The sequence below is a fragment of the Bactrocera oleae genome, chromosome 6 (assembly GCF_042242935.1).
Source record: "Bactrocera oleae isolate idBacOlea1 chromosome 6, idBacOlea1, whole genome shotgun sequence".
Classification (NCBI taxonomy): domain Eukaryota; kingdom Metazoa; phylum Arthropoda; class Insecta; order Diptera; family Tephritidae; genus Bactrocera; species Bactrocera oleae.
The window spans coordinates 14306747-14334358 of NC_091540.1; the positions used below are offsets into that span (position 1 = coordinate 14306747).

Below are 27612 nucleotides of genomic sequence, written 5' to 3' on the forward strand. Positions count from 1 at the left end.
ACAATTTTTTTAATTGCAAATATAAATATGAAATTTATTAAAATATTAATTAATAAAAAATAAATTATTCAATACTCGGAGTCATAATTTTAGTAACGTTATTATTATTTTGGCAAATTTACCCCAAATACAATTGAAATTAGGTATTATAATCGGATTATCAATGGTAATAAATTATCTTGGCTGGCGATTTCAACATCAACTTCGCTGATAAAATATCGAAGCTGTTGACAACTTTTCTTTTGGAAAACTCGAATTTGAAAATGAATAATGATCCACAAGAATTCCCAACAAAATATGGGACCACCACCATTGACACAGTATTTTCCAGATATTTAGAAAATATCAAGTCTCAAACTTATGTTTCTTACTTCAGCTACCATAAACCTATAGTTTCAATGATAAAATTTTTTGAATAACCTACATGTATTGTAAGATAATAAAAATATTTTAAGCAATATTAACTTCTCATTTATTTAATAAATGAAAAGAATTTGTTTTGTTATTGGTCACCACGCTCGAAAAGGTGTAATTTTGATTAATATCAAAGCAACAAAAAATACTACATAAAAAATAAATAAATACTAAAAAAATTGTTTTTATTTTATTTTTTATTTTTGGTAATGTGATATTTCTAAAAACGCATTTGATCGAAAAAAAAATATTTTGTTTCTGTTGCACATCGAAACGTTTCTAAGCATTCCGTATTTGACCTATTCTATGTGACCGTTCTGCTTAAAACGATTTTTTTTAATTTACGCCAAGCTAAAAAATATGCAGAAATTAAAAATAAACACAAAAAAATAAATAATATTAATTATATTTTAATTATGTATTTATTTTTGTTTTTAATATTTCCGCTATTTACAATTTTTCGTTTAAAGCTAAGCATAATGCATGTTTTTTTATGCAATTTATGTGGGAATATCATAATAATTAATAAAATTTTATATATTTATAAGCAATTTATTTAACTTATTACAATATAGAAGAAGCATTATATTAGATTGCCAACAAAAAACGCAAAAATACGTTTATTGCAGCTCTACATACAATTATCGAAAAATATTAACAGTAAAGAGCATTTTATTTTGTTATATAATATGTGTAAATATAATAAGTTAAATGACAATAATGATTTGTTTTTTCTATAAAGATGAGCAAAATTATATTACAATAATAATAATATGCGTGTGAGTGGAAAGAGCATAAGTCAGTAGAAATTACGGTAATTACAACTAATAAAAATACATAATTAAGTTTTTGAGCGCAGACAAGGATAAATAAATATTTATATAAATAATAATATAATAATGCTTAAAGTTGTCGATAAAGAAAAATTATGAAAGTTTTAAACAATAAACATGTTTATAAGGCATTTACAAGATATTGTTTGTGTAAAGTGCGCTTACTCGTGAGGGTATAGTAATTTTTTTTTTTTGGTGTATTATATTTATTAAAAAATTTAAATTATTCAAATATTTTTATTTCTTATTTTTTATTTTTTATTTTTTTTTTGTTTTTTTTTTTTTGGTTTCTAGAAAATTATTAATTTCACAGAATATTTTTTGTTTCAATTTAACCCAAAGCAGTATGTTTTGAAAATGTACAATATTGTTAAATGTGACTATCATTTTTTCTCAATATTTCCACACTTTAAATAAGTAAAGGTGATTTTTATAGTTTTTCGAAATTTTTTGAAAGTAAATTTTGAAATATTTGAGCTTAATGCTGTAAAGTGCTTTCTAAATTGCACAATACAAATAGAGTTTGCGCTAATTTAAAATTTAAAAAATAAAACAAAAGAGAACCGCTAAAAAAACTATTAATATTTAATACATACAGTGTTACCATAGGCACGTAATTGCAATAAGTTTTCGAAATTCGTAATATAATAATAATCGAATTTACAAAAAAAAAGTTGATTTGAGTCTAAAGATATGCTCAATTTCAAAAATAATTGCAATAAAAATGATTTTTTAATATATAATATTAGAAATACTATTTCAAAATGTAATTTTATTTTCTAAAGTATAAAAGAGAGAACTAAAGAAATTTAGAGCTTAAAGTTATGCAAAAAAATTTATCTCCCTTGATTTTAGAAAGCAATTACTCGAAAAAAATGTCTTCTTATTCTCGTATATATATGTGTATTAATTTCAAAAAATTTATTTTAACGTTTTTAAATTGAAATAATAAAAAGGGAAAATATTAAATACAACATTTATTTGCAAGCAATTGTTCGAAAACTATTTTTTTAGAAATAAATATAACTTCGAAAGTTAGTTTGTAAATTTTCGATTTTATATATAATCGAAAGTAATAGCAAAACAAGTTTTATGCTTGCATTACTCATACTGCTATACATATTTGAAAATTTGGAAAGCAATTGCTTGAAACATATTTTTTTAAAAAAGTAAACTCCGAAATTTATGTTTAACATTTTATAAAAATTCCTAAATAAAACAGATGAAAATTCTTAAATTTACAAAGCAATTGCTTGAAAAAATATTTTTTATATATAAGCATAAATACAATTTCTAAACAATATTTACATTTTCGAATTTTAAGATATAAAAGAAATTACCTATAAATGTACAATATTAACTCATAATTTTGTTTATATACTCAATTAAAAAATACTTTTTTTACAAATTTAGATAATTTCAAAACTCAATTTTTACATTTTTGAATTTATATATAATAAAATGAAATAAAATAAACAAGTTTTGAGTCTAAAATTTTTCTTGTATTTTTCACACTAATATTTATAATTTAAAATTTGGAAAGCAATTGCTTGAAAAAATTTTGTATAACATAGAATTAAAATTTCAAAATTTAATTTTAACGTTTTCGCACTTTCAACAGAGAAATTACCTATAATTATGTAATATTAATAATTGTATGTATATTCTTTTTTTGAGATAGCAATTGAATAAAAAATTATTTTCTATATAGATAAAAAAAAAAACACTTTTGAATTTTAATTTTATGAGTTCCGAGTTTATACACATATGAGTAAATTACTAAACAAAACAAATTTTGAGCCCAAAAGTTGGCATTTAAGTCATACTTTATTATGCCTATGCTCAATTTTAATAAACAATTGCTTTAAAAATTAGGACTTAGAGGTATAAATTTAACATTTTCGAATTTCGAAAACTCATTGCTAACGTATAAAGTTGTAAAATTTAAATTTGCTTATATTTTGTATCCGTTTTTGAATTTAACTTCTTAAACATAATCCGCTTCCATTACTGTATTGTTCGCTTCATTAATTTTTTATTGCTTGTTTTTTTTTCCTTCTTTCTTTTTCATTACTGTATTCTATATGCATAAATTGGAATGTCCATTTCATAAGTGTTTTGCATAGAGAGAAAATCGTCGAGCAGTCAACGCTTAGGCATGCTGCATTTAAGTAAATTTATTTATAAAAATATATATACATATGTATATGTATGTATTATATGTATGCTTTTATGTAATGCCAGTTCTTTTAGAACCCGATTACTGTTTACTGCTTACTGGCTGCCAAGCTGCTTTGTATTTATAATATGTATGTATTTATTTCAATAAGTTCTCATACAAATATGTAACTATTGCTCAACCCCTAATGGGTGTCCCTGTAGAGTGGTGTCTATATGTGTATTATATGTATGTATGTGTGTGCGGAAGAAATACTGTTGCCTTGCAGTTAGTTTTCACAAAACTCTTTGCATATTTCTGCTGTGGCGGCGTACTGCATAGTTGCCGAGCGTTGAATGTACAGTTATAGTAACACTTTTACTTTCATTTTACATTGTGTATACTTTGTGTGCCTCAATTTCTTGGCATCGGACCGAGTCGAAACCAGTCGATCAGCTCTTTGCGCAAATCGTATTTACATAGATCGACTTGAAAGCCGCCCAGCAGTTCATTCTCCTGTAGTGTGTCATGTGACCAGACGGTCACGTGTAGAAAGCGATTTTGTATGTGCTCCAATGGCATGCGGTACTCGAGCTACATTGCGAGTAGATTAAGAATTATTTTAATTTTTATTTGTTTTTTATTTATGTTTCTTATTTACCGTTTCCATAAAACTGGGTACACAGGTCTTTCGCACCACTTTCGTTTTGCGCTTCGTCACTTTGGTTGCATCCGGTTTAAGATAGCATTTGACATAGGTATTGGGCTCTTGGCCACCTTGCAGCATGGGCAGGCCCTTAGCGTGATGAATCTATAAAAATGAGGTTTTGTTTTTATTTTGTTGAAAAAATAATTAATTACATTACATAATTAATTAAAAATTTTCAATAAAATATTTTTAAACAATTTAAAAAAAATAAATTTAATAACGAAATTAAAAAAAATATAATATTAATTTTACTAAAACCAAATCAAATCCAATAAATAATTTTCATTAGAATAAGAAAAAAATTAGTTCAATTAGAAAAAATTAAATTAAAAACTTGTTTATTAACGAAATAGTAAAAAATTAAAATTAAATCAAATGAAACAAATAATTTTCAATAAAATATTAAAATAAATTTAATTCAATCAAAAGAAAATTAAATTTAAAATTAATTTATAAACAAAATAAGAAAAATTAAAAAAAAAAAATAAAAGCAAATAAATAATTTTTAATAAAATTTAAAAAATGTTATTCACTTAGAAGAAAATTAAATTAAATTGGTTTATAAACGAAATAAGAAAAATTAAAATTAAATAAATAAATTTCATTTAAATATAATATAAAAAAATGTCATTCAATTAGAAAAAATTAAATTTAAAAATGAAATCACATCACATCAAATCAAATCAAATCAAATTAAAAATTATTTAGTTCTGAACTAGGTTAAAACAAAACTATAAAAACGTATAACAACACATAATAAAAAAAAGTTTTCGAAAAAATTTGTGATACAAAAATAAATATAATATATTTTAATAATAAAAGCAAATATTTTTTTCTCAAATATCACACTTCATAAATTATTATAAATTGTTGCTTGCCCGTGACTTTCAATATTTTTTTTTGGTAATTCAAAAAAAGTACATATTTATTTATTTCACTCACCATCACTGTTAAGACACCACGGCGATATTGTAATGATAATTTTATCTGACCAACTTCATAAGGATTCTCACGCGTATGCTGTTTGATCTCTGTAAAAAACAAAAATGATTATTATAATATGATAAAGCAGAATGGAAAATACTTAATAGTAATAATTAAATAGATTACTAGACCCATTTTATACTCGAGAAATTTAGGGATATCCGCATTTTATAATATATACAATATAGATCCAATATCAAACAATATGATTTTAAATTTGTTTCAACTTTAGTACGAATTTGTCCCAGAATGACTTTAAGAACGCTTATCTTTAATAAGTTTTAATTTTTCCTCTGTAAAAACCTAGCTCCCGCATGTCAAAGAGTTTCAATTAGTTCAAGGGAGTATAGCTAACTACAGAGTACAAAGTACTCTTTACCCGTTTCTGTCTTATGTGACTAAGTGCATAGTTTAAACGAAAATTTGTAGCCAAATAGATAGGAATGATGATCTATCTACGAGTTATGCTCTCATTTACATTTAACATTTGATAGGATCTTCACACAAAGAGATATATTTTATACAGATCATTTAGCCGTAGTTGATTTTTTCAGTTCTTTTTTTATGGTTTAAGCCACCTCCAATCAAAACGAATTGTCTGGCTTAAAATTCTGTCCTCATATTCAACACCCTTTAAATTCTATCTATTTTTAAATTTTTTATGTGGAAACAAAGCATGTTCTGCCTAAAGATATGCTAGTGAGAACATGTCTTGAAAGTCAAAATCAGCTGTTCTACTTTCACTGCCGAAGTCTTAACTTTATATACTGACGTAACTTCATATATTTGTTGACCTATTAACATATATTACGCATATACACATGGATATTCATTTAATCTAATCGAAAGCGAATAGTAATAAGAACAACAAAAAGCTGCTACAGCGCGTTTATTACGAAATACCGATAACACAAATGTTCAGAAAAACATATTCAAACGCTTGTGTAAGCATTTGCCCACTAATCGTGACTAATTAACTTCTGTAGCGAAATAACACAAGCCGGTTGAAGCTGTGACTTGGGGTGTGTTTGTTTTTGAAATTTAAAAATCCGAGCGGTATTCGTACATAAAGCGTTTTTTAATTTTTATTCTGGGAACCATATATGACATATATAAGACCTCTCTCGACTAAAATCCAAAGGACAATATAGTAAAGCTTTTACCTAAAAATTGCTTAACAGATCGAAACTTGAAAGTATTTAATGAGAGAATTGTTTTACATAACTTATAGTTCGGAAATATGGCTAACTGGGGAAGAATCTGATATCAGCACATTTTCTATCTATTTTCCTTGAGATTTAACTAAGCTGCATTAAATTTTAGTTGTGGCTTAGTGGGAGAGAGAGAAAGAGAGAGTGAGAACTTCAGTGGGACCTTGACTTATAAATGTGGACCCGTACCTTAATCCACAAGATCTTTCTTGTAAGTTATGAACGACTATGTAAAAATGTATTGTAGTATATAAACCTATGTCACTGCAATGTTGGGGTTGGGTGCTTGCTTTCGGACTCACCACCTAAAACGCAGTTGATAATAAAACGACAATATTGTGACGTTAAAGTGCACCACTATTGACGGCGACCAATGAAAATGAACTGAAGAATATGGTTAATCAAATATGTGGCAGAAACCCCACTATAAGAAAGAAACGGCTGTTGCCCACTAAACTAAGCGAAGACAGTAGCGAGTAGTTTATGCTAATATACTCGGCACACAAGAGAGGTGATCTCAAAAATTGGGTAAACTATCATGAAATAGCTGATTAGTTGTGTGAAAGGTTAAAAACCGTTCACAACTTACTTATTAGCATATCAGCATAGCTTCAGACTTGACAAATCTGCAAGTGACGAAATTTTAAGAAATTCCAAAAATATCTCCAACCCCGACAAAGAGGAATACGGTAGAAGAAAAACAAACCAAAGCAAAAAAAAAAATTATTCTAACTTACTTCTATTAATTTTACTAATTCCCTCGCAAAAAGTATAGGGTATACAATATTTGGTGGCGACCGAACTTCACTATTCCTTACTATTTTGTTGTAGTTTTTGTTATTCTTTGACTACGAAGCTGCACGTGTCACACGCTTATCAAAAGTAACATATCGAGTTAGTTACTTACCTTTAACTTTAGACACCGTCAACTTAGCCTCCTGCTGATCACGCAACAAGGGATGAAAGAATGTATACACCAAATCCGAGTGCGCAATCTCATCCGCTGAATTGAAGAGTGAGATGAGAAAACGTTGTATTTGTGGGAGGCGACGCTCAGCTACCGACTTCACATTCGAGCGGCCGACATGCATGCCACTTGGTAAACTAGAAAAAATAAAATGAAGAAAACCACAATAATATAGTACATACGAAAATAAATAATAAAAGATAATTGAAAGAAATGTAAAGAGAAATTCAAATAGAGAGAGTAAGTTAGAGCTGCATGGAAATTAATTAGTTGGCGGTGGAGTAAAATGTAGTAACTGGGCTAATAAAGTTGGGCCGTCATAAAAGTGAGCGGTGAGAACAACTTAAATAAAAAAAAGTGAAATTAATATAAACAAATTATAATGAAAACACATTTTATGCGTTTGTTTTTATAACGCAAATGTCAGGGAAACGTTGATAAAATTTGTTGCAGAAAATATTAAATTAAATTTATTATGTAGTTCGACGTAAAACATATCATAAAAGCGCTAACAGAGATTGTGCCAACTGAAATAGCGACAGATGAGAGCTTTTTTGGTGCGACTAATAAGGGAATGGCACGTGTGATAGGTAACAGTTAATCTACAGTAATGGTTGAAACAAATAGGCAATATACAAATATTAAATTTGCTAAGCTACAAAGAGTATTTTTTACAATTGGGTCACTTCGGTGGTGAAAAAAATTATAAAAATAAAAACTATCAAACATAAGGGTTATTAAAAAAGAGGTTAAAAAAAATAAGAAAAATAATAAATTGGCAAAAAAAGCGGTTAAAAGAAATAAAATTAAAAGTTAATATAAAATAAATTAAATATAAACTAGTAAGGAGAGCTTGAGTTCGGGTGTAATCGAACGTATTGAGCTCTTGGAACTTTGAAGGATCAAAGCCGGCTAAATACTTTCTGTTGGCAATATTAAAAAATTTAGCAAAAGGGTTCAACCTCATTATTCCATGAAATTGTGGGACTACAATCAAATTTTGGTACCATATTAACTTAAAGGTCATATTTACATAGTTTTATTACTTAATTTAACTTCCCATCAGCGAAAATTATACTTAAGTCATACTCAAATAAGATATATCTGACATAAGCTCAACCGAAGAGGCTAAATTTAATATATTGAGTTGATGTGCAAAAGTCAATCAAAGGTTTAAAATTCATTATATTAGGATTATGAGGTTTAGACCAAGACCAATTTCATTTATATTGAGCGCCAAACCATTAATATAATTTTATAGCCTTTAAGAAAACGTTTCCACTTGATTTCATTAAAATATCACACATTTTGAACAACCTAAACGGTTTAAAGTCAAGTGGAAAGTCGGAAATCATTATATAGGATATATTGAGGGCAGAGGAATGGAAGGGCTGATTGCATTAATTTTTGACATGGTACAGGTATACTTAAGAACTCATTTTCAAGCAATTTTATAAATATAAACATGTAGATGGAGTAAAGTCAGCCGAATGTTTCAAAATCCTGAATATCAGTTATATGAGGGCTAAGGCAAGTTTTCGTCCGATTTTATTCATTTTAGGAAGAAAGATATACTGTTATTGAAAAAATACGCTCTCTCAGTTTAATTAAAATAATACCGATATATGTGGTATAAAGTCAATTGAAAGTTGAGGGCTAAGGGAAGTATTGACCCGATTCAACTCATTTTTTACAGAAGCGTAAATTATTTTCAAAGAAACAAAGCAAATTTTAATAACAAAGCAAATTTTAATAACATATCTCTTAAATGGACTAATATTTTCGGGAAAAAGTCAGCCACACGCACTGGGGTACACATATTCGGTATGTGGGGATGTGTTGAACAGTTATGGTCTGATTTTAACAATTTTTAGACTCAAATACACTATTTTTGCAATGTTTTATCCGAATAAATTCAGTGCTGCTTTATTTGTGTACTGGAAAATGAAAGAATCATATGGAATTTGAAATTGTGCTATATGGGAAGTAGGCGTGGTTGTATCCCGATTTCGCCTATTTTCGGTCTGTATTCTGGCGACTATAAAGCCTACTAGTAGCATCTCGGTTGTAAATTTTAATTTCAATTTGTAGGTTTTCGATTAATGTCGTCTTGTGGGCGTGGCACTGGTCCGATTATGCCCATCAACGAATACGTCCGCCCATTTTTGCCAAAGAACACGTGTACAAAGTTTCATAATGATATCTCAATTTTTACTCAAGCAAGCTTTAGCACGGACAGATGGACAGACAGACAGTCATCCGGATTTCGATTCGTCTCGTCACGCTGATCATATGCATATACATCACCCTATATCTAGGTCGATATTTTTAGTTGATAAGTATCAGTAAAAAAGAAAAAAAATAAGGGTTGGATAAATTAAAAAAATTAAATAATATATGAACAGAAAAAAAAATTTTACGAATAAATAATATATATCTGATAAAAGTATTTAAAATAAAGGATGTAATAGATTAAATAGCAAAATTTTATAATAATATTTAAAAATAATTAACCAGAAAATAATAAATTTATCAAAAACATAAATGAAGTTATATAAAAAAGAGTAAAAGTAAAAACATTTAAAATATATATATAAATGAAAAACTTAAAATTAATTTTAAATAAAATAAAAAATACCCAAATTACAGTAAAAACTTAAATAAATGAAAAATAAAAGTTTTATGAAATAATGATACTAAAATTAAAATTGAAAGATATTAAGATAAAAAATAAAATCAAATAAATTGATGTCAAAATTAAAACAAACAGAATAAATTAAACAAAATCTTTACATAAAAAATGTATAAAAACTTTCAAAGTAGGCAAGAACCCTACCCGACGCGGTAACACCAATGGCTGAATAGTAATGAGAAATTGTTGCCAAAGAGTAAAGCACAAAAAACTAACAAAAGCAACAAAGTGTTTTATTAACAATTCATGGCAGTGGTTAAAGTCAAAACAATTGACGTTGAGTAGATTCCGGTGGTTGTTGTTGTTGCCAAAACAGTAGTTAACAGCCAACAAGCCAAGCAAACAGCCAGCGAGCGGGCTAACTTAGCAACCTCGAAGCTTTTGTCATTCGATTTGATAAACGCGTACGAGGCAGACACGCCGAGCAAGCGGCAAAATCGAGTAACAGTAACAAAAGTAATATAGAAAAAAATTAAAGTAAATTACAAAAACAAAAAAAAAATACCAACTAAGCATAAAAAAATACAAGAAGAAATTTTAATTGACTTCTTAGATATCAAGGCGTGCAGCAAACAAGAAAAAAAATAAAAATAAATTTAAAAAAACGCAGTGATAAGCAAAGTAACGGTAACAGAGTTCGATACAAACGTAATTGCAGCAAATTCAAAATAAAAGCAAAAACGCATAAAATCGCTGAAGTTTTGCTGCGTTCGACAAGGCTAAAGTGTTCAAAAATACATATCTACACACATACATACACACAAATATATGCACGTATGCGTGTGTGGTGCTCAAAAATGCTCTGACAATATGAAACTTCAAAACGCAATGTGAAATATCAAAATTATTTGGCAACAAAAATTTAATTAGAAACAAAAGTTTTGAAATTATAGCAAAATTATGGCTAAAATCAGCAGTATCGATGCAACTGATATTGGCGGCGTCAACGCCAATAGCGCAGGTGGGCTAACAACAACAATTACAACAAGCATATTTATTTTGCACTACAAAATCAAACTCAATTTATCAACTTATTTCACAAAACCAAAAAAATAATAATTATTAAATACAAATAGGTGACGATAATGGTATCTTTGCCATGCTGGCATGTGTTGGCGTCTTCATTTGCATGATATCCACATTGGTGGGCATAAAAATTTGGTGGTTCAAGCATCGGCTGACATTCGACCATAGCCGTACGAGCAATGGTGCGGCGGGTGGTGCCACGCCTACTTTGCCGTTACGTACGCGCAGCAGTCGGGAGAAACGCATTTCGCAAGAGGTAAAGAAATGAACAAAGTGTTGAAGAGGGCAAACGAAAACGTGTGTTACGTCTAAGAAATTGCAAGAAGACAAGTGTTAAGATTCGCTGTAGTTGGGCTCTCGAGGTCTGCTTCGCAGTGGCTTTAGGAGACTACGGTGTGGACTGTAGTGTCTAGCAAGATTTTAATTCTTTTTTGCAACTTTTAACGGTTTACGCCTGAGCTTTGTGCGAAATCTAAAATCGGCGTTGAACTTTGCCAAGTTGGTGTTTGAGTTATCAAATTAAATCCAGTTCAGTTTAGTGAATGTATGCATATATGTTTTTGCAAAAGATATTTTGAAGCAATTTTTGTAGTCGTTTCGAAGTTGTAAGCATTGTTTACGAATCTATATGAAATTTCGAAAATTGAGTCTAAAATTAGCAATTTAAGAAACAATTGCATTTTTTTTGTTTTGTTTAGTTGTATTGCTTGTTTGAGAGATATTACTAAGTTGGTACTTGTAAAATCAAAACAAATTTTCATCAGTAAGGCAGATCTATACCTGAAACACTTGTAAAACCAGTACATGAACTGTTTTACCTACGTTTATTGAAATTATATGCGCTGTTTATTGCTTAGCATGATATCTTGAAAAGTATGGTCGCCAATAAAATCGCTGGTGCTAAAGAAAGTAAAGTTTCTCAAATAAACTTAAGTTTACTCCATTTATTTTAGCTTTCATTGCATAGCATAGTTCTATCTACTTATCGATTCTCTCCTCACATGTAGCCGTCGGAAATGTTTTACGAAAGCGATTCACCGCCAACAGCGTCTCAATCAACAACTCTACGTATAAGTTCCGTGTTTTATTGTGCATCATTGGAAATTTCAGAAAATCACAAGCTGAATTTTCAACTATTAGATAATGGACAATTGCGAATTTGCATCAATAAACAATAATGTTTGTGGAGAATGAATGGCTTTGTGATAGTAAAAAAGAAAGAAGAAAAAAGAAAGAAGAAAAAAGAGAAAAAGAAAAAAAGATAGTACTAAAGACTGTTTTATTAATTTCATAAGGTGTAAAGATCGTGTTCCTAAAATATTTAGGTAATCAAAGATACAATTTGACGATAATTGTAGTAATGATATTTATATAGTCTTAGTCTTAGGTAAGCTTCGTAAGTGTTGTAGCAGGGTACAACAGAGTTGGATTTGTAGGTATTACCTGAATCAAATCTGTTTATGAATATCTTTCAACGAAAGAAACAATTTTATAGCAGGTTGTAACAGTAAATCTTATTTTTTCATTTAGCTCTAAAATGAATAAGATTAGCAAAGTTTTATACGGGTTTTATACCAGTTCGAAACTTTTCTTTTATAGAGCCAGCATACAATAAGATAGGCTTAAGGCCGAAGGAAATGGAAAGGCACTCACACGACAGTGGGTCAACGTAACCGGAACCGGCAGAATTTTGTAAAATTATTTCGGCAATGCTTTTTGTGGTTAAAAAAATTACAAAAAATTGTTCACAGTGATAAATTTTTTTTAGAAAAAGAGAGAATGTAGTTTAGGACAACTTCGGCTTGTAAAAAAACCGTAACTGTCCGGGCATGTTTTTTTTTAAGCTGGAAGAAACTATAGTGCCTCAGGAAAGGATATTCAAAAAGAAATAAAACATTTTCAAAAGCTCTGAGCACTCGAAAATACTGCTTGACTACAATTAGACAGGGATATGTTTAGGAAGTGTTTAACAGGTAGCTGTCAATTCAGGTTAAAATTCAGTCTTGACAGAAAAGAGTATACAAACATATGTGTTATATAAAATAAAAGTAATAAAATAAAAGGTATAAAATGTATAAAAATATAATCGCAAAACCAAAATATTAATAAACAAAATTTAGAAAATATAAATATAAAAAACAAAGTACTCAAAAACAATTTATTGGTAGTATTTAGAAATATAACCTCAAAATTGAAAAAATGAAAAACATAAAAAACAAGTAAGGAAGGGCTAAGTTCGGATGTTACCGAACATTTTATACTCTCGCAAAGTCAAATGGTATACTCGTTTGTGATTTCTTTGTGGATTGACTGATATTTTCGGTAGAAGGTCAACTATAGGCACTGGGGTCCACATATTTAGTACTTAGGGGTTCGATTTAGACAATTTTTGGTCACAAGGTGGCATACTTTAAACATATTATTCACGCAAAGTTTTACCCCGATATAATCATTGTTGTTTGATATGCTTAGTGGAAAGTGAAAGAATCAGATGGAATTGAAAATGGTGTTATATGGGAAACAGGCGTGGTTGTAGTCCGATTCGCCCATTTTCGCACTATAACATAGAAATATGAAAAGGACGTTATGCACCGAATTTGGTTGAAATCGGTTAAGCAGATCCCAAGATATGGGTTTTCACCTAAAAGTGGGCGTTGCCACGCCCACTGACTAATTTTGAACGCGGTTCCTATAAAGTCATCTCATACTATCCCAGATATAAATTTAATGTCTCTGGCGTGTTTAGTGCTTGGTTTATCGCGCTTTTAGTATGTTTTAACTGTACCGTTATATGGGGGGTGGGCGGTCTTGTCACCCGATTTCACCCATTTTCACATCGTCTTAAAACATTTGCTCCCAGTGAATTTGGTTATTATAGCTTAAGCGGTTTAGGAGCTATGCACATTAAACTTATTAGGGGCGGGACCACGCCCACTCCCTAATGTGATCCTTTGTACCAAATAACAGTCTTGTATCTTATTGCGGAGCTTAGTTATGGTAATTTATTTGTTTTTAATTAATGGCGTTTTGTGGGCGTGGCAGTGGTTCGAGTATGCCCATCTGCAATACCAACCGTCTTACGGTACCAAGAAACATGTGTACCAAGTTTCATGAAGATATCTCAATTTTTACTCAAGTTACAGCTTGCACGGATGGACGGACAGACGGACGGACGGACAGACAGTCACCCGGATTTCAACTCGTCTCTTCATCCTGATCATTTATATATACATAACCCTATATCTAACTCGATTAGTGTTAGGTGATACAAACAACCGTTAGGTTAACAAAACTATTATACTCTGTAGCAACATGTTGCGAGAGTATAAAAATAGTAGAACTCATATATATGATAAAAACGTAAAAAATTTTCAATAGATTTGAACCACTTCAAAAACAATTGAAACGCATAACTTCAAACGATCCACTTAGACTGTATTAGAATAACTGATTAAAGATATATATGTAATATAAGCACTGATATTTTACGATTGTAAATAGGTCATAAATCTGGATAAATTTGATAGTGATAAGAAATGTCGATAAAAAATGGAAAATAGGTGGTGTGAAAAATGAGTTAATTAACAGAAAATAGAAATTTTGGAAATTTTTGAGGTGCGGGCATTTACTATAATTTACTTTATACTTTATAGCAAGAATGTAGATTATTTATAGATAATATATGTATATATGATCTTGCAAATTTTGAGGAGCTAGCATTTACTTTATACGTATATTAGAAAGTACGTAGATTATTTATAAGTAATATTTATATAAAAAACATATAAGCCATATACAAATTACATATAATATGTAAAAAATACAATATAAATATTGCATAAATATATAATTTCTACAGCCCTATGACGCATAGCTCCAAGCACATATTCATCTTTATACACACACCCAACCCATGAGACAGAAGCTTCCTTCCACGCCGTGCCTGCCACTTGCCAACGGTTGTAAGGCAAAACTAAGCAAAACAGACTTTATTGAATGTTTTCTTTTACCGATCAACATATGACTAGTTACATATGTATATGCAATATTTATGATACTCGGACGGACAGGCAGGCAGACAAATGGTGCTCCCAGTCAAAGAAGTGCGTGTTGGGGAAATTAAAGCTTTGTCGCACTTTGATTTTGATAACACAAATTAATTGGTGTGCGCATGTGTGTGTGTGTATATTGTATTGCATAAATACAGTAAACCTACGTATGTATGTGTATATGAGTACATGTATGCACAACTGTACAGCGCTATCGGTTATACAACAAAAATAAAAAACACAGCAAAAAAGGAGAAGCAAAAAGTACCAGCTTTTACGTTGATTGGTTTTGCTTATCAGTGGCAGCGGCGGCGACGCTTTGCAAGCCTTTTATCGGTTTACAGATATATTTTTATAATTTTAGTTGTTGTTGCTATTGTCTTCTATCTTTTTAATTATGCAAATAAAATGTGCATTAGTCAGATTTTCGCCAATAATTTATTTCGTTTGCCTTTTTGCCATTTGGTTAATATTTATATCGAACAATTAATTCATATACAAACATGCATATCAAATATGGGTGCAGTCTAAGAGTGCAATGAAACTTTCCATGAAAAAAAAAGTTATGAAAAAAAATTGTATTACAAAAAATTGTTTAATAAAAATAAATAAATAAATATAATAAAAATAATAAATCCAAAAAAAATTCATTTTTGAGTGGTTAAAGGTTGGAAAAAAAATATATATTGTACATACATATATATATATATTTTTAATTTGAAGCACCCTCATATAAATACATATGTATATATACCTATATAAACAATAATATAATAATAATTTGCTTTTGTTCTTGTGCAGATACGTGAACCAGTTGAGGTGCATGGCGTTTTTCGGCGCCGACAAGAGGATGATTTGGACATTGTGCCAACAAAACAATTGCCGCGTATGTATTATTTATGTAGTGCAAATATGTATGTATACGAATATACATGTATACATACATATATATGTACATATGTGTGTATGCTTTAGTGTTAGGGAACACACAATTTGTGAAAATACTTACATATGTAAGTTGGGAAGTTTCGAATATAACATATGGTTTGATATTCAAAGAGCTTTAATTTTTTATTAAGCATTTACAGTAAACCCAAATTAAGTTTAACATTAATTGAAAAAAATAACATTTCGTTTTGCATACATACATACATAAATGCTTTTGAACGCTGCTTTGTTAATTTAAAATAATTTTGTTTTAATTAAACAAATTTTATATTCCAATTTTCGTTTTTAACTTTTATATTAATTAAATTTTTTTTTTCAATTGAACTAATTTTTTATTTCATTAAAAGTCATATAAATTAATTAAAATCAAATTTTAAGTTTTTATTTTTTTTATTTAATTTAATTTTTTATTTAGTTAAAAGTCATATAATTTAATTGAAATAACTTTTTAAGTACCTTAATTTTATTAAATTAATTTAAAAATAACAAAATTAAAAAAAAAAAACTATTTTAAATTTACATATTCTTTAAAAACTCGATTATTTCTTTGGAGCTTAAAAAAATTCTACTTTCACCAATTTTATTTTTGAAAATTTGTGTAATTAAAATTAATATATTATAATTTAAATATAATTAAAATCAATTTTCATGCGATTTAAGTATTTTTTATATTATTTTGAGATCTTAATTATTAAAAAAATTAAAAATTAATTTTTATAAAGAAATCAAAAATTAAAAAAAGAAAGATCATACATTTTATATTACATTTTTTTACTCGTTTTACATTATTTTATTTATATTATTTTATATTATTAATATTTTTTTTTATAAAAAAGAAATCGTATAATGCAAACAAATGATAAAATAATAATATTTCGAGCATAAACAATTTTTTATTTTTAATATTTTGCGTTATGCTTTTTTATATTATTTTTCATTGTTATATTATTTTGATATAATTAAATGTGGAAATAACAGAGTATACTTTTAAATTTTACTTTTAAAAATTTCTATATTTAATAAAAAAAACTTAATATAAAATAAAAAAAAAAATTTGTTAAATCAGTTATATTACTTTCATGACTTTTATAACAAAAACGTAACAATAATTTGGTTTGAAAAATTTCTTGCTTATTTTTTAATTTATTTTATATTACTTTTAATATCACCATATATTAAACAAAAAAAATTATATTAAACATTTCTTATTTTTGTGTCCCACTTTATTAAACAAATATTTAAAACTTGCAAATTTTATAATAATAAAGTTTAATGTTTATGATATTTTATTTTTTTATTTTATTTATATTTATGTCAATATTTAATGCTACTTTGATTTTTGTCATTTTATTATTTACTTTAAATTTTAAGAATTAATTTATAAAATTTTTTATATATTTTATTTTTGTATTTTTTTTTTTTTTTTTGTATTAATTTTACTTATTTTCATTTTATTTTTTTATTTTATCATACACTAAACAGAGGTATTTTAAGTTCGCAATGGTGTTTGAAACAACCTAAGGAAAACGTCGGAGACCCTACAAAGTATATATAATATATGACGTGCTGAGTCATTTAGTCGTGTCCGTCTGTCCGACTATAAATAAGTTCTCGTATGTGAACTAGTCCCTCAGTCAGACCAAAAATGTTGCATACGTTCTTTTCTCACCAAGATGCTGCTCATTTGTCGGAATCGGCGATATTGGACCACTATAGCATATAGCTGCCATATAAACTGAACGAACCAAATCAAGATGAAGATATTTTTATGCCAAAAAAAATGCACCTGCGAAGGGTATTATAGTTTCGGAGAAGCCGAAGTTAACGCTTTTCTTATTTCATTTCATTTTTGTTTTCAAGTTCATTCTATTTTTCCTTCGCATTTAATTTTCAATTTCTTTTTTATTGTATTTTTATTTTTAATTAGATTTATTTAAATTTGCCTTAAGGCAATAAAATGTAGAACATATTAATTATTATTATTATTAAATTTCCTTTCATTTCTTTCCCAGCTGTTCGCATACGCAATCTCTCTCAAAGCACACCCTCACTTTTTCCACTCCCCCCAACACGTCGGCAAGATCGTGTACGCAGTGCCATCTTCGAAGAATATGAGCCGCCAACACGTGAACCGCCAACCTCACCAGTCGACTCACCACCACCGCAACACACGCCCACCATAAGTCTGGTCGAAGAAATGCCCACTTTCGATGAACTGGAGGAGAAGTACAGGCAAATGGAACTGAATGAAATAAAAGCAAATGAAGTGAATGTCGAAGGTAGTGATGAGAGTATACTACGAGAGCGTGGATCACCACCACTACCACCGAAACGTATCAATCGTAATTCAAGCAAAGAGGCGAACTATGCTTCGGCGGTGGGTATGCATAAGTTCGTGAAGGCCAAGTCGCCATCGTTAGACACAGTAAGAACGCAACAAAATTTGAGTGAACGGCGTGCAACGGGCTACCTAAGGCCCGACGAGGTCGATATCAAAGTGGGACTTGCTGAAGCCCGCGATTTGAAAGCAATACGTGCGCACAGCGTAGAAGAGTTCGGCGAACGTCGACCAACCGGTTACATCAAGTACGAGGAGATCGATACGGATGGCTTGGAGGACTTCCGCAATAAATGGGATGCGTTGCAAACGAGTTTTGGCGCACAAAGTCCCATATTCTATGAAAGTAGTGAGCGTACAGCCTTCGAAAGCATGCACGGACACAATTACGATCACCTCAATCGTGCGAGTGCTGGTGAGTTACGTACAGTTGCCGATGGCGCGCCTACTGCTAACGCAAATGTTGGACGCGGCGCGAACACAGCAGCGCGTTTCAGCTGGCAGACAGATAAACGTTTAACGGGCAAACAAGTGAGGCCCGAATCGCAAGCGAGCATTGTTTTCACCAGCGATGAAGAGTACGCCGAGGAACTGGATGGTTTTAAGCCACAAACGATAATGAAATCAGCTACGGTGGCTGATTGCACTGGTTACGAAAATGTAGAGCCTGTGCGACCACAGACGCCGGAAGTAGCGTACGCGCCGACGCGTGTAGTGAAATTTGCGAACCCAGAGTTAGGTGAGCAGGAGACGCTGCTCTCACACACTTTGAACGAAGAAAAAGAAACTTTGAAAATGCGACGACCAACAGGTTACGTGCGCACAGTGCAGCCCGAAGAGTTATGGGACGAGATGGAGGCTAATATAAATCATGATGAAAAAGAAAAACATCTCTGGCTTGAGATCGAAAAAGATGTCAACCTCAATCGAGATTTTGCTAGCAATATTGAGGAAGAATTCGATAAAATAAGACATTCATACGAGGAAAACGAGGCAGCGTTCTTGGAGGGCAATAACAGCTTGAAGCGCTTGCCGAAACAAGTGCTGATAACGACACCGGAACCCGAAGGCTTTGGCAAAAGCATCGACGAGGATTGGGCGAGTTTTGAAAACTTAAGAGAGGATAAGCCTAAATGTGGTGAGGAAACAGGCAAGCAAATCGTGCAATTCAAATTATCAGACTTAGAAGACGCTTACGATAAAGAATCAATACTACGTACGGAGCGACGCCCAACCGCTTTTGTGCGCAATACCGAGCAAATACACCGTGAATTGTCGAACATCGACGACGAGGACGAGTCGGCAGCCACAACATCGCACTACCAGACGAGTAGCGTTGAATTTGTGGATGAGGTCAATGAAAGCGCTACTAAATCATTTAAAGAGCGCCGACCCACGAGCTATGTGCGACCGCAAATATCCGATTTGGATGAGGATTATGTGCACGAACACAATAAAGACAGCATTTTCGAGCCAGTCGAAGAGCCGCTAACTGTACAGACCGAAGCCACAGCGCGCCCCCGTGCGCGTCAAAAAGTCACCTTCGATTTTAGCAACACAGAGTACTTTCAAACATCGCCTGGCAGAGAGGAGCAGGAAGCATTAACGAGCTTTTCAACAATAACAAACTTTGCCAGTAGTGATAGTGATACCGCAGGCGAGGACGAAGCGGCGTCACAATATTTCCCAAAAGCAATGCAGCGCATTACAAAAAACCATTACCTCGACGAGACGATTAAAGATGTTGGTAGTGACTCCACACAAGATCAAACTTTAGCAGGCACCATCTCACCAACGCCAGTGCGGTTACTTTTCGGCACACAGGTTTCGCTTGAGCAAGCCGAGAGCGAAATAAACGACAGCTGGGCTGCGATAAGGCACCGCCGACAAACCACTACAACGTCAACGCCGTTAACACCCATACTTACAAATGCAGGCGAGCCTCCAAAACCATCCTACCGCAATCCGCTCGCACAAACAACGACGGTACAAAGCGTGACGCTCATGGAGGAACGTGTCGCGACGCAGCAACATATGAGTACATTCCAACCGCATGCGGCGGCGCGTCATCAATACTTTGAGCAGAGCTATTACAATTCAACGGAGGCTTAGCAGCGAGTAGGAGAGACTTATAAAATAGCAAGAGAGTCTTGGAAGAGCAGGAGAAAAAACAAAATGCGGCTCACATCTAGAGAGTAGAACTAAAGATGAATACATAATGAAATTGGAGGCTTACGTAAGACGAAAAGTATTAAATGTGGCTAAACCAAAGTTAGGTTTTAAAAATACATACATGTAATGTGCCAAAAAAATATATTTACAGACGTTTAAGTGAAATAAAAAACATAAATTTATAAAAAAAAGACCATATAAAGAAACGTAGTGCTAGCTTCTCTGGAATAATATATGATAACTGAGCTTTTAGAGAGGCCGAATCATTCAAAGTAATCTACTGAAGCAGCTCTAATATACTAAAATATATTTTATATGGGTAAAGGAAGTGCTAAAACAAACTAGTTCATCTGCTAACAGATTGTGCTAAGTAAGGTTAGGTTCACTTTTTGAAATATCACCATTAATTCGCTTAAAGCTTAATTTTCAACACACAAAGCTCGCCAAATAAATTATACTTGTGAGAAGTCATAAATGATACTAAAATCACATCAATACAAATAAAGGCCTCCATTAAGAGTTTACAACTCAGTGCTTGAACACCGAAAAACTCCTTTGCTCCCAGAACTACACAGCTGTTGTAAATAAATACTTACACAAGAAAAAACATTAACTTCGGTTGCACCGAACACTACACTTCACAATTACAAAATATTCCTTACAAGAACTTGATTTCGATCAATCGATTTGTATGGCTGCTATACGCTATAGTGACTTGATCTGAACAAAAAAATTTCTTAAAGATATTTTATCAAAAGAAAAAACTTTCCATACATTCACTTTATTCCGATCGTTCAGTCTGTATGGCAGCTATATAGCTATAGTGGTCCGATATCGGCTGTTCCGACATATGAGCAGCTTCTTGGTGAGAAAAAGACGTGTGCAAAATTTCAGATCGATAACTCAAAAACCGAAGGATTAGTTCACATAAAGGTATATAAAAGCTCCCGCGAGGAGCTTCAAACCCAGTAAATAGAGTTCGTATATTTACCACAGCTTCTTTATCCCCAGAAACTAGACATCCAAAATAAATATGTATTTACTAACTTCTTCAAAGAATTTTTCCTACAAACAAGGGTTCTGACTTTTGCCAGGCTTTGAAGGGATCGATTTTTCTCCCTATCCGACAGCAATTATTTTTACAAGACTCGTCTGATAATGCATTAAACCCAAAAAAGAAAATCTTATAGCATAAGTCTTATAGCATAAAAGGGTATAAAAAGATCGCTATCTTGAATTTAATGCGAACAATATATTCGTAAATTATAGCATTGCCTTGGATAATAATGTATGCCCAATTTCGTGAAGATATCTTGTATAATAAAAAAATTTCATACAAGAACTTTATTTGGATCCGACGATTCCAAAAATTAAGCAGCTTCTTGGTGATATCGGAATTTGGAAATCGGCGCAGCTCGTCACGCTGATCATTTATATGTGTATGCTCTGAATGGTATCCGAGATTTACTTCTCGGTGTTACAAGCATTGTGGAAAACTTAATTTACGATGTTCAGGGTATAAAAAGGGAATTGATACCGCTGAAGATGTAAAAGTATCAAGTTTATTATAAAAACGCAGATAAAACAGAAGGTTGTTGCTTTCGAAAGGTGCACTATATCATCCCTGTCTTCGGCCTCAAAGAAAGTTAAAATCGGTTATAATAATTGAATATGACCCACCCTACTAAAACAACACAAACGTATTTAGAGCTGGATACATATTTGGGTTTTCACTCTCACCCTTTGTCGTCACACTCTGCCTTTTACAGACTTATATGGTAAAAATACTACATTTGACAAAGTTTTCAGGTTAGTTTTTTGTAAGCCAAGTTGACATTTAGAAATCAGTTTCAACAACAAACAAAAATCAATTTAATGTACCAGAGACTCTGTTTTCAAATACTAAGAGCTTTAATTTGCTATTGAGAAATTGTGCTAATGAGACTCAAAAAAGGGAAAACCAATGTTAAATAATTATCTTTGGTTAGAACTAAATGGCAAGGAATATTCTAAGCAATAATCTCTAAAAAGCCAACATATGTTGTTTCCAAAATGTTTTTGACTTTAGAAGATTAAGTTTAAACTTTTCTTGTAGCAAAATATCTTTGAAAAAATATGATTTTGTGAAATAAAAAAGACTGACCTTATAGATTAATATTACTTTTTACAAAACCACAACAACACTCACCTGTGTAATTTGGCCAGCGGAAAGTGCAAACATAATTTCTGATGAAACTCTGTGAATTCCTTATATGAACGAAACAAATGCGTCGGATCAGTTTGACCATGACGCGTCACACGTAGAATATAGGTATAATACTTTTCCATATCATAATGTTTCTGACAGCGCACCACCATAACGCTCCGCAGCCGTCCATCCTGTTGCATGCTGTGCAGGGATATAACGGTACATAAATGAAATTCACATTAATATAGAGCAGCTGCTTACGTGTATTTACGCGGCACGAAAGAGAGCAGTTCACCGCTACCCTCATCATTGCTGAAACGCATTTGCGCCAAATTGTGCAAAAAGAAATTGAATTGTGTGAACCAGCTCTTCAGCGAGAATTGTATCATTTTGGCGAATGAAGCAGCCGCCTCGGGATTCGACTGTTCGTGCAGCAAAGCGCCACGCACATAAGTCACGGCATCGGCCGTCACACCCGGTATGCCGGCTGTGGCCATTAGAGCAAGCATGTGCAGAATGAGATCACCATGTTTTCGTATGATATTGAATGCACGACAACACAAGTCGACGAAATAATGAAAATCTGTGGAGGGTTTGTCGCCGCCATTAATCACATATGCCATGTCGGAGGTGAGTACGAACGGTGTGCGGTCCCTATGCATTAAAGAGAAAAAAAGAGAGAGAGAGAGGGAGAGAGAGAGAGAGAAGAAGGAGAGGAAGTTTTGGAATAAAATGTATTAAAGTGAAAAATTGTAAGTTTTTACCTTTTGAAATTGCCAAACATTTGTGCATCGCCTAGGAATTTGCCGAAATCTATATGAAACAGATGACCCGAGGTCTTTAGCATAATATTGTCATTGTGACGATCACAGATGCCGAGTATATAAGTGGCCACGCTATAGCCGGCGCAAGAAACTGCAAAAATATTAAAAGTAAGGAAATGTTGAGTATGGAAGAAACCGAATATTTAATGAAAATTTGAAAGTTTGGAAAAATAACAGAACTCAATTTAGGATGGAATCGAAAGCATATGATATATTATACGGATATCGAAAAATGATTTTTGAATTAGGTAAAAGTATAGACACTACGACAGTCGGCTCTTCGTAATCGTCGACTTGACAGCTTTTCTCAAAATCATTTGGGAAATATTTTTTATACTACAACAAAAAAAAAACTACCGATCAACTTCCACAATAGCCGGAGCTACGATACCAGAATTGACCCTGACTTTATACAGTCAAGGACTGGTATTTCAGCGATCTAACCCTGCTTAGATCGGTAAGTAGTATTGTTTTGTCCATTCTTGTTTAAGTTTTAACTCGATACTCTTCTTAATACATCAGTTCTCTATTCTAAATTCAAAAAAACCTTGGATGGTCCAATATGTTATTATTTCTAAAGACTGAAACATTGTGTTTGTATTAAGTTTAGTTTTCCTTCCTTCTCATATCGTCAAAAGGCTTAAGCTCTCTTGGAAATATACCAATTTTCGCGAACACTGCTTCAAATGCTCACCTGTAAAATTTTTCACCGCACGTTGATACTCCAATTGACTAGGATTCTGTTTCGCCAACCATTCAGCAATCGGACGATCCTTGAACGAACCCGTTAAACCATATTCGACTTGTATTTTACGTAAAGTTTCCGCATCGGAGACCAGCTCTATCATGCCCTTCTTAAAACCCGTTGGTACACAATTAAAGGTGACCATTTTTAGATCCAAACCCTCGGCCAACCACATTTTGTTCATCACACGTATGAGTTGTATGGTAAGCATATCCTGCTGTAGGTCGTCACCGGACTGGAAGATTTGTTAAGTATATATTACTTTCAATTTATAAAAAATTTAAGTTCACAAACGAACCTTAAAAATGGCCGGCAATACTTCACCATCTGAATTTATGTAGGAAATTTTTAAGGGCAGCGTATTGGAGTTGAAATAACTGCAGCTGCGCACATTTACACCGGTCACTTCCAATTCGGGACCTAGCGGCAATGAGGTGGGTTTGTCATTCAGCTGTTGATGCACGATTTCCATACCGAAGCAAAGTGTTTTCTGACGCAACGATTCTTTAGCCTGCTTCACAGAATCAGCTAGACTTGCCAGACTCTAAGGAGAGCGAAAATATATGATACGTTTTTATAAATAGGAAATATTTTTTGTACAAAATAATATTTGTCGCACTTTCTCTCGAACTACACCTTTCTCTACCTATCGATCTATCTCTCCCTCTCTCGATCGATAACTCTCTCTCAATCTATAGCTCTCCCTCGATCTATAATTCTCTATCCATCTATAAATATCTCTCTCAGTACACCTATTTCTTTATCTCTCTGTCGATTTATCTCTCTCTCTCTCTCGATCTATATCTCTTTCCCTCAGACCCTCGATCTAAGTCTGTTTCTCTCGATCTTCTCGATAAATCTTTAACTCTCTCTCAATCTAGAAACATCTCTTTCAGTGCACTGTTTCTCTCTTTCTCGATGTATCTCTCTCTCTCCTTGTATATCTTTTTCTCTATCGATGTATATCTCATTTAAGTCCTTTTCCCCATATATAATTTCTTCCAAAACTCTCATTCTCTCTACCTAACTATCTCTATATTTATGTTTCACTCTTTATATCATTGGTTCTCCTTATATTCCTTTCCCGCTCACCTTGCACATTATATTCTGACTGAGGAAACGCGCCAATAGCCGCTCACCGCACACCGCCAGCAGCGCGCGCAGCATAATTTTGTTCCGACGGTAGTAACGCGCTTGCGTTATCAGCGAGTCGTCAAACTCATTCGCCACAGATGAAGCATCAATCGAGTTCTGCGGATCATCACCCGGCAAACTGTGTACGAGTAACCAATACATATGATGTGCAATGCGCGGAGATTCCAAGCACTTGCAGAGCAAGAAGTTGGCCATATCCGATGCCTCGTAGGTGTCATGCTTGAGCGCTTGCAACAATTGTGGCAAATAATCAACCAGCTGATCGTTGGGCAGCTGTGATATCCACTCGACCGCCTTCTGACGCACTTTCGCATCTGGATAACGTGGTAACAGCAATTCGAGCGCTTGCAATGGTGAAAGTGGTGCCCACGAATGCAACAGCGAGTGCAGATCCATAAGACTGGCATAGTCCCAACTATGCGCGGCATGTAACACCTTCGGCAAGGCGTAGGGAAAACTCTGCAAATACAAACGTTTCTCCCAGAAAACTTCACGCTTATCCTTCGCACCCGAATAACCCTGTTCGGCGGTATCGAGCAGCTCTTGCTGTAAATTCGCATCCAACGAATTGAAATCGCAACGTGGCGCCGGTTGTGGCTGCTCCAACGGTTCAGGGAACATAATACGTCCACCATAAGGTGGTACTTCTATACTCAGTACCGGACATAGATCCGGTTGTGGATGGCAGCCACGCGCAGGCGCCGGACCCAGAAACTTATCCGTAGTGGGGGGCCACATCGACAACAAGTAAGAGCCGCAAATCATTTCACGCTTATGATCGAACAATTGTATGGCACACCAACCCAATTCGGTGGGCACTTGTCGGCGTTCGCCATTCGCATCGGTGTTCTGTTCATTCTCCGTCGTTTGTGTGCCGTAAAGCACAAATATCAGACGTGACTCGCGTGGCAGCGTACAGATAGCATTCTTCTCGAATGTAAGCCATGAAGAGAAGTTGAGACGTGGAAATAGACCGCCGCTCATATCATTCGAACACTTCGTGACAATAGGATCGGATATGAAGCGTGTGCCATAGTTGATTTGTACGCCGAGCGAGTAGTCGTCGTAACGCCAAACGGGCGGCGGACGATGCAAACAATTTACGCTTACGACAATCGGTTTCAGTACGCACGAAATGGGCATGGGTGCTGTAAAAATAAAGAGCAATATAAATTAAAAAATTTCTGCATACTAATATATTTTTTTTATACTTACTAGTCGAGTAATCCATCGATTTGACAGAGAAGCCTACGCGAAACACATTCGAATACAGTTCGATCAGCTCTTGTACGGCATCGCGCAGCTGATTGCATTTCAATTTAATTTGATCGAGCATAGGGCGTGGCACTAAGCGCACCTCCGCGTAATCGCCCCGTTCGCTGACAATCTCCGGATTTGTATCGGTGGAGTGCGAGGCATACTTCACTTGTCCTTCTTCGCATATGCGTTTGAGATCGGCTATGCAAGCCGAGATTTCTAGCGTGTCTATAGAGCCGAGTAGGGCGCATATAGCTTTGACGGCCTGCACAACGCCCGAGCAGGAGAGTATTTGACGCGAATTCGGATCGGCGCTCTCCAGCTTATCTATTTCGGTTTCAAGTGTTTCTGTGAAAAGAAGGTATATACAGTTTATTTCATATATAATGGGGTTATGTATACAAAAATAAAGGCATATTAGCAGTTTCAAAAAAAGTTGCATACTTTCAGGAGCAATCTTAAATTTTTTTGATTTTAGAATTAATTTACACATCTCTAATACAAGTATAAATAAATATTGTTTTTCTCTTACTATACTAAATTAATTTGTAAACTGGAAAAATTCCGGATTACATGTTTTTCTCTTAAAATTGTAACTAAAGTAAAAATAATATTTAATATATCGTTTTCAAAATTATAATTAAAAAAAAAATATTTATTTCAAACTTTTCTCTTTTATTGCAAAACAGCAAGATTTTCAAGTACTTATGTATATTATTATTAGTCTAAGCTGCTTTTAGGCGCAATATATGAAATAAATATAAAAAAATTGATTTTAATTGATAAAATCGAATTTTCTAAAATATAATTTTGAAAAACTTGAAAAACGAGTTCTAAAACTCATTTTAAAAAATCTCATAATTATTAACGCAGTTTTTAGTAAGATAAATAATAATAAATTTAAAAAAATTAATTAATTTTAAAAAGGAAATTCGCAAAAAC

At 32.6% G+C, this 27612-nt stretch overlaps 2 protein-coding genes across 4 annotated transcripts in view; one reads left to right on the plus strand and one right to left on the minus strand.

The window, feature by feature from the left end:
- Window positions 1-3648: 3648 nt before the first annotated feature.
- Window positions 3649-27612, minus strand: part of Pi3K68D (phosphatidylinositol-4-phosphate 3-kinase catalytic subunit Pi3K68D) — a 49226-nt gene continuing 25262 nt past the window's right edge. For all 3 annotated transcript variants that reach the window (XM_036360618.2, XM_014235955.3, XM_070112053.1), the window contains exons 8-18: window positions 26629-27018; window positions 25351-26561; window positions 24557-24802; window positions 24208-24493; window positions 23454-23604; window positions 22951-23343; window positions 22690-22890; window positions 7217-7413; window positions 5057-5145; window positions 4067-4216; window positions 3649-3999 (exon numbers count right to left, since the gene is read on the minus strand). In XM_036360618.2, the coding sequence (XP_036216511.2) occupies window positions 3820-3999; window positions 4067-4216; window positions 5057-5145; window positions 7217-7413; window positions 22690-22890; window positions 22951-23343; window positions 23454-23604; window positions 24208-24493; window positions 24557-24802; window positions 25351-26561; window positions 26629-27018 (3494 nt within the window). In that variant the 3' untranslated portion in view covers window positions 3649-3819. The remainder of the gene's footprint in view (window positions 4000-4066; window positions 4217-5056; window positions 5146-7216; window positions 7414-22689; window positions 22891-22950; window positions 23344-23453; window positions 23605-24207; window positions 24494-24556; window positions 24803-25350; window positions 26562-26628; window positions 27019-27612) is intronic.
- LOC106618274 (uncharacterized) lies at window positions 10295-20707 on the plus strand. The gene is made up of 4 exons (XM_014235957.3): window positions 10295-10929; window positions 11045-11250; window positions 15845-15929; window positions 18004-20707. The coding sequence occupies exons 1-4, from the start codon at window positions 10869-10871 to the stop codon at window positions 20439-20441; spliced, it is 2790 nt and encodes a 929-aa protein (XP_014091432.2). The 5' UTR covers window positions 10295-10868; the 3' UTR covers window positions 20442-20707.

Coding starts and splice junctions, on each gene's coding strand:
- LOC106618274 (XM_014235957.3), top strand. CDS start 10,869: ATGGCTAAAATCAGCAGTATCGATGCAACTGATATTGGCGGCGTCAAC. Junction 10,930..11,044: donor CGTCAACGCCAATAGCGCAG/GTGGGCTAACAA, acceptor AAATACAAATAG/GTGACGATAATGGTATCTTT. Junction 15,930..18,003: donor GCCAACAAAACAATTGCCGC/GTATGTATTATT, acceptor TTTCTTTCCCAG/CTGTTCGCATACGCAATCTC.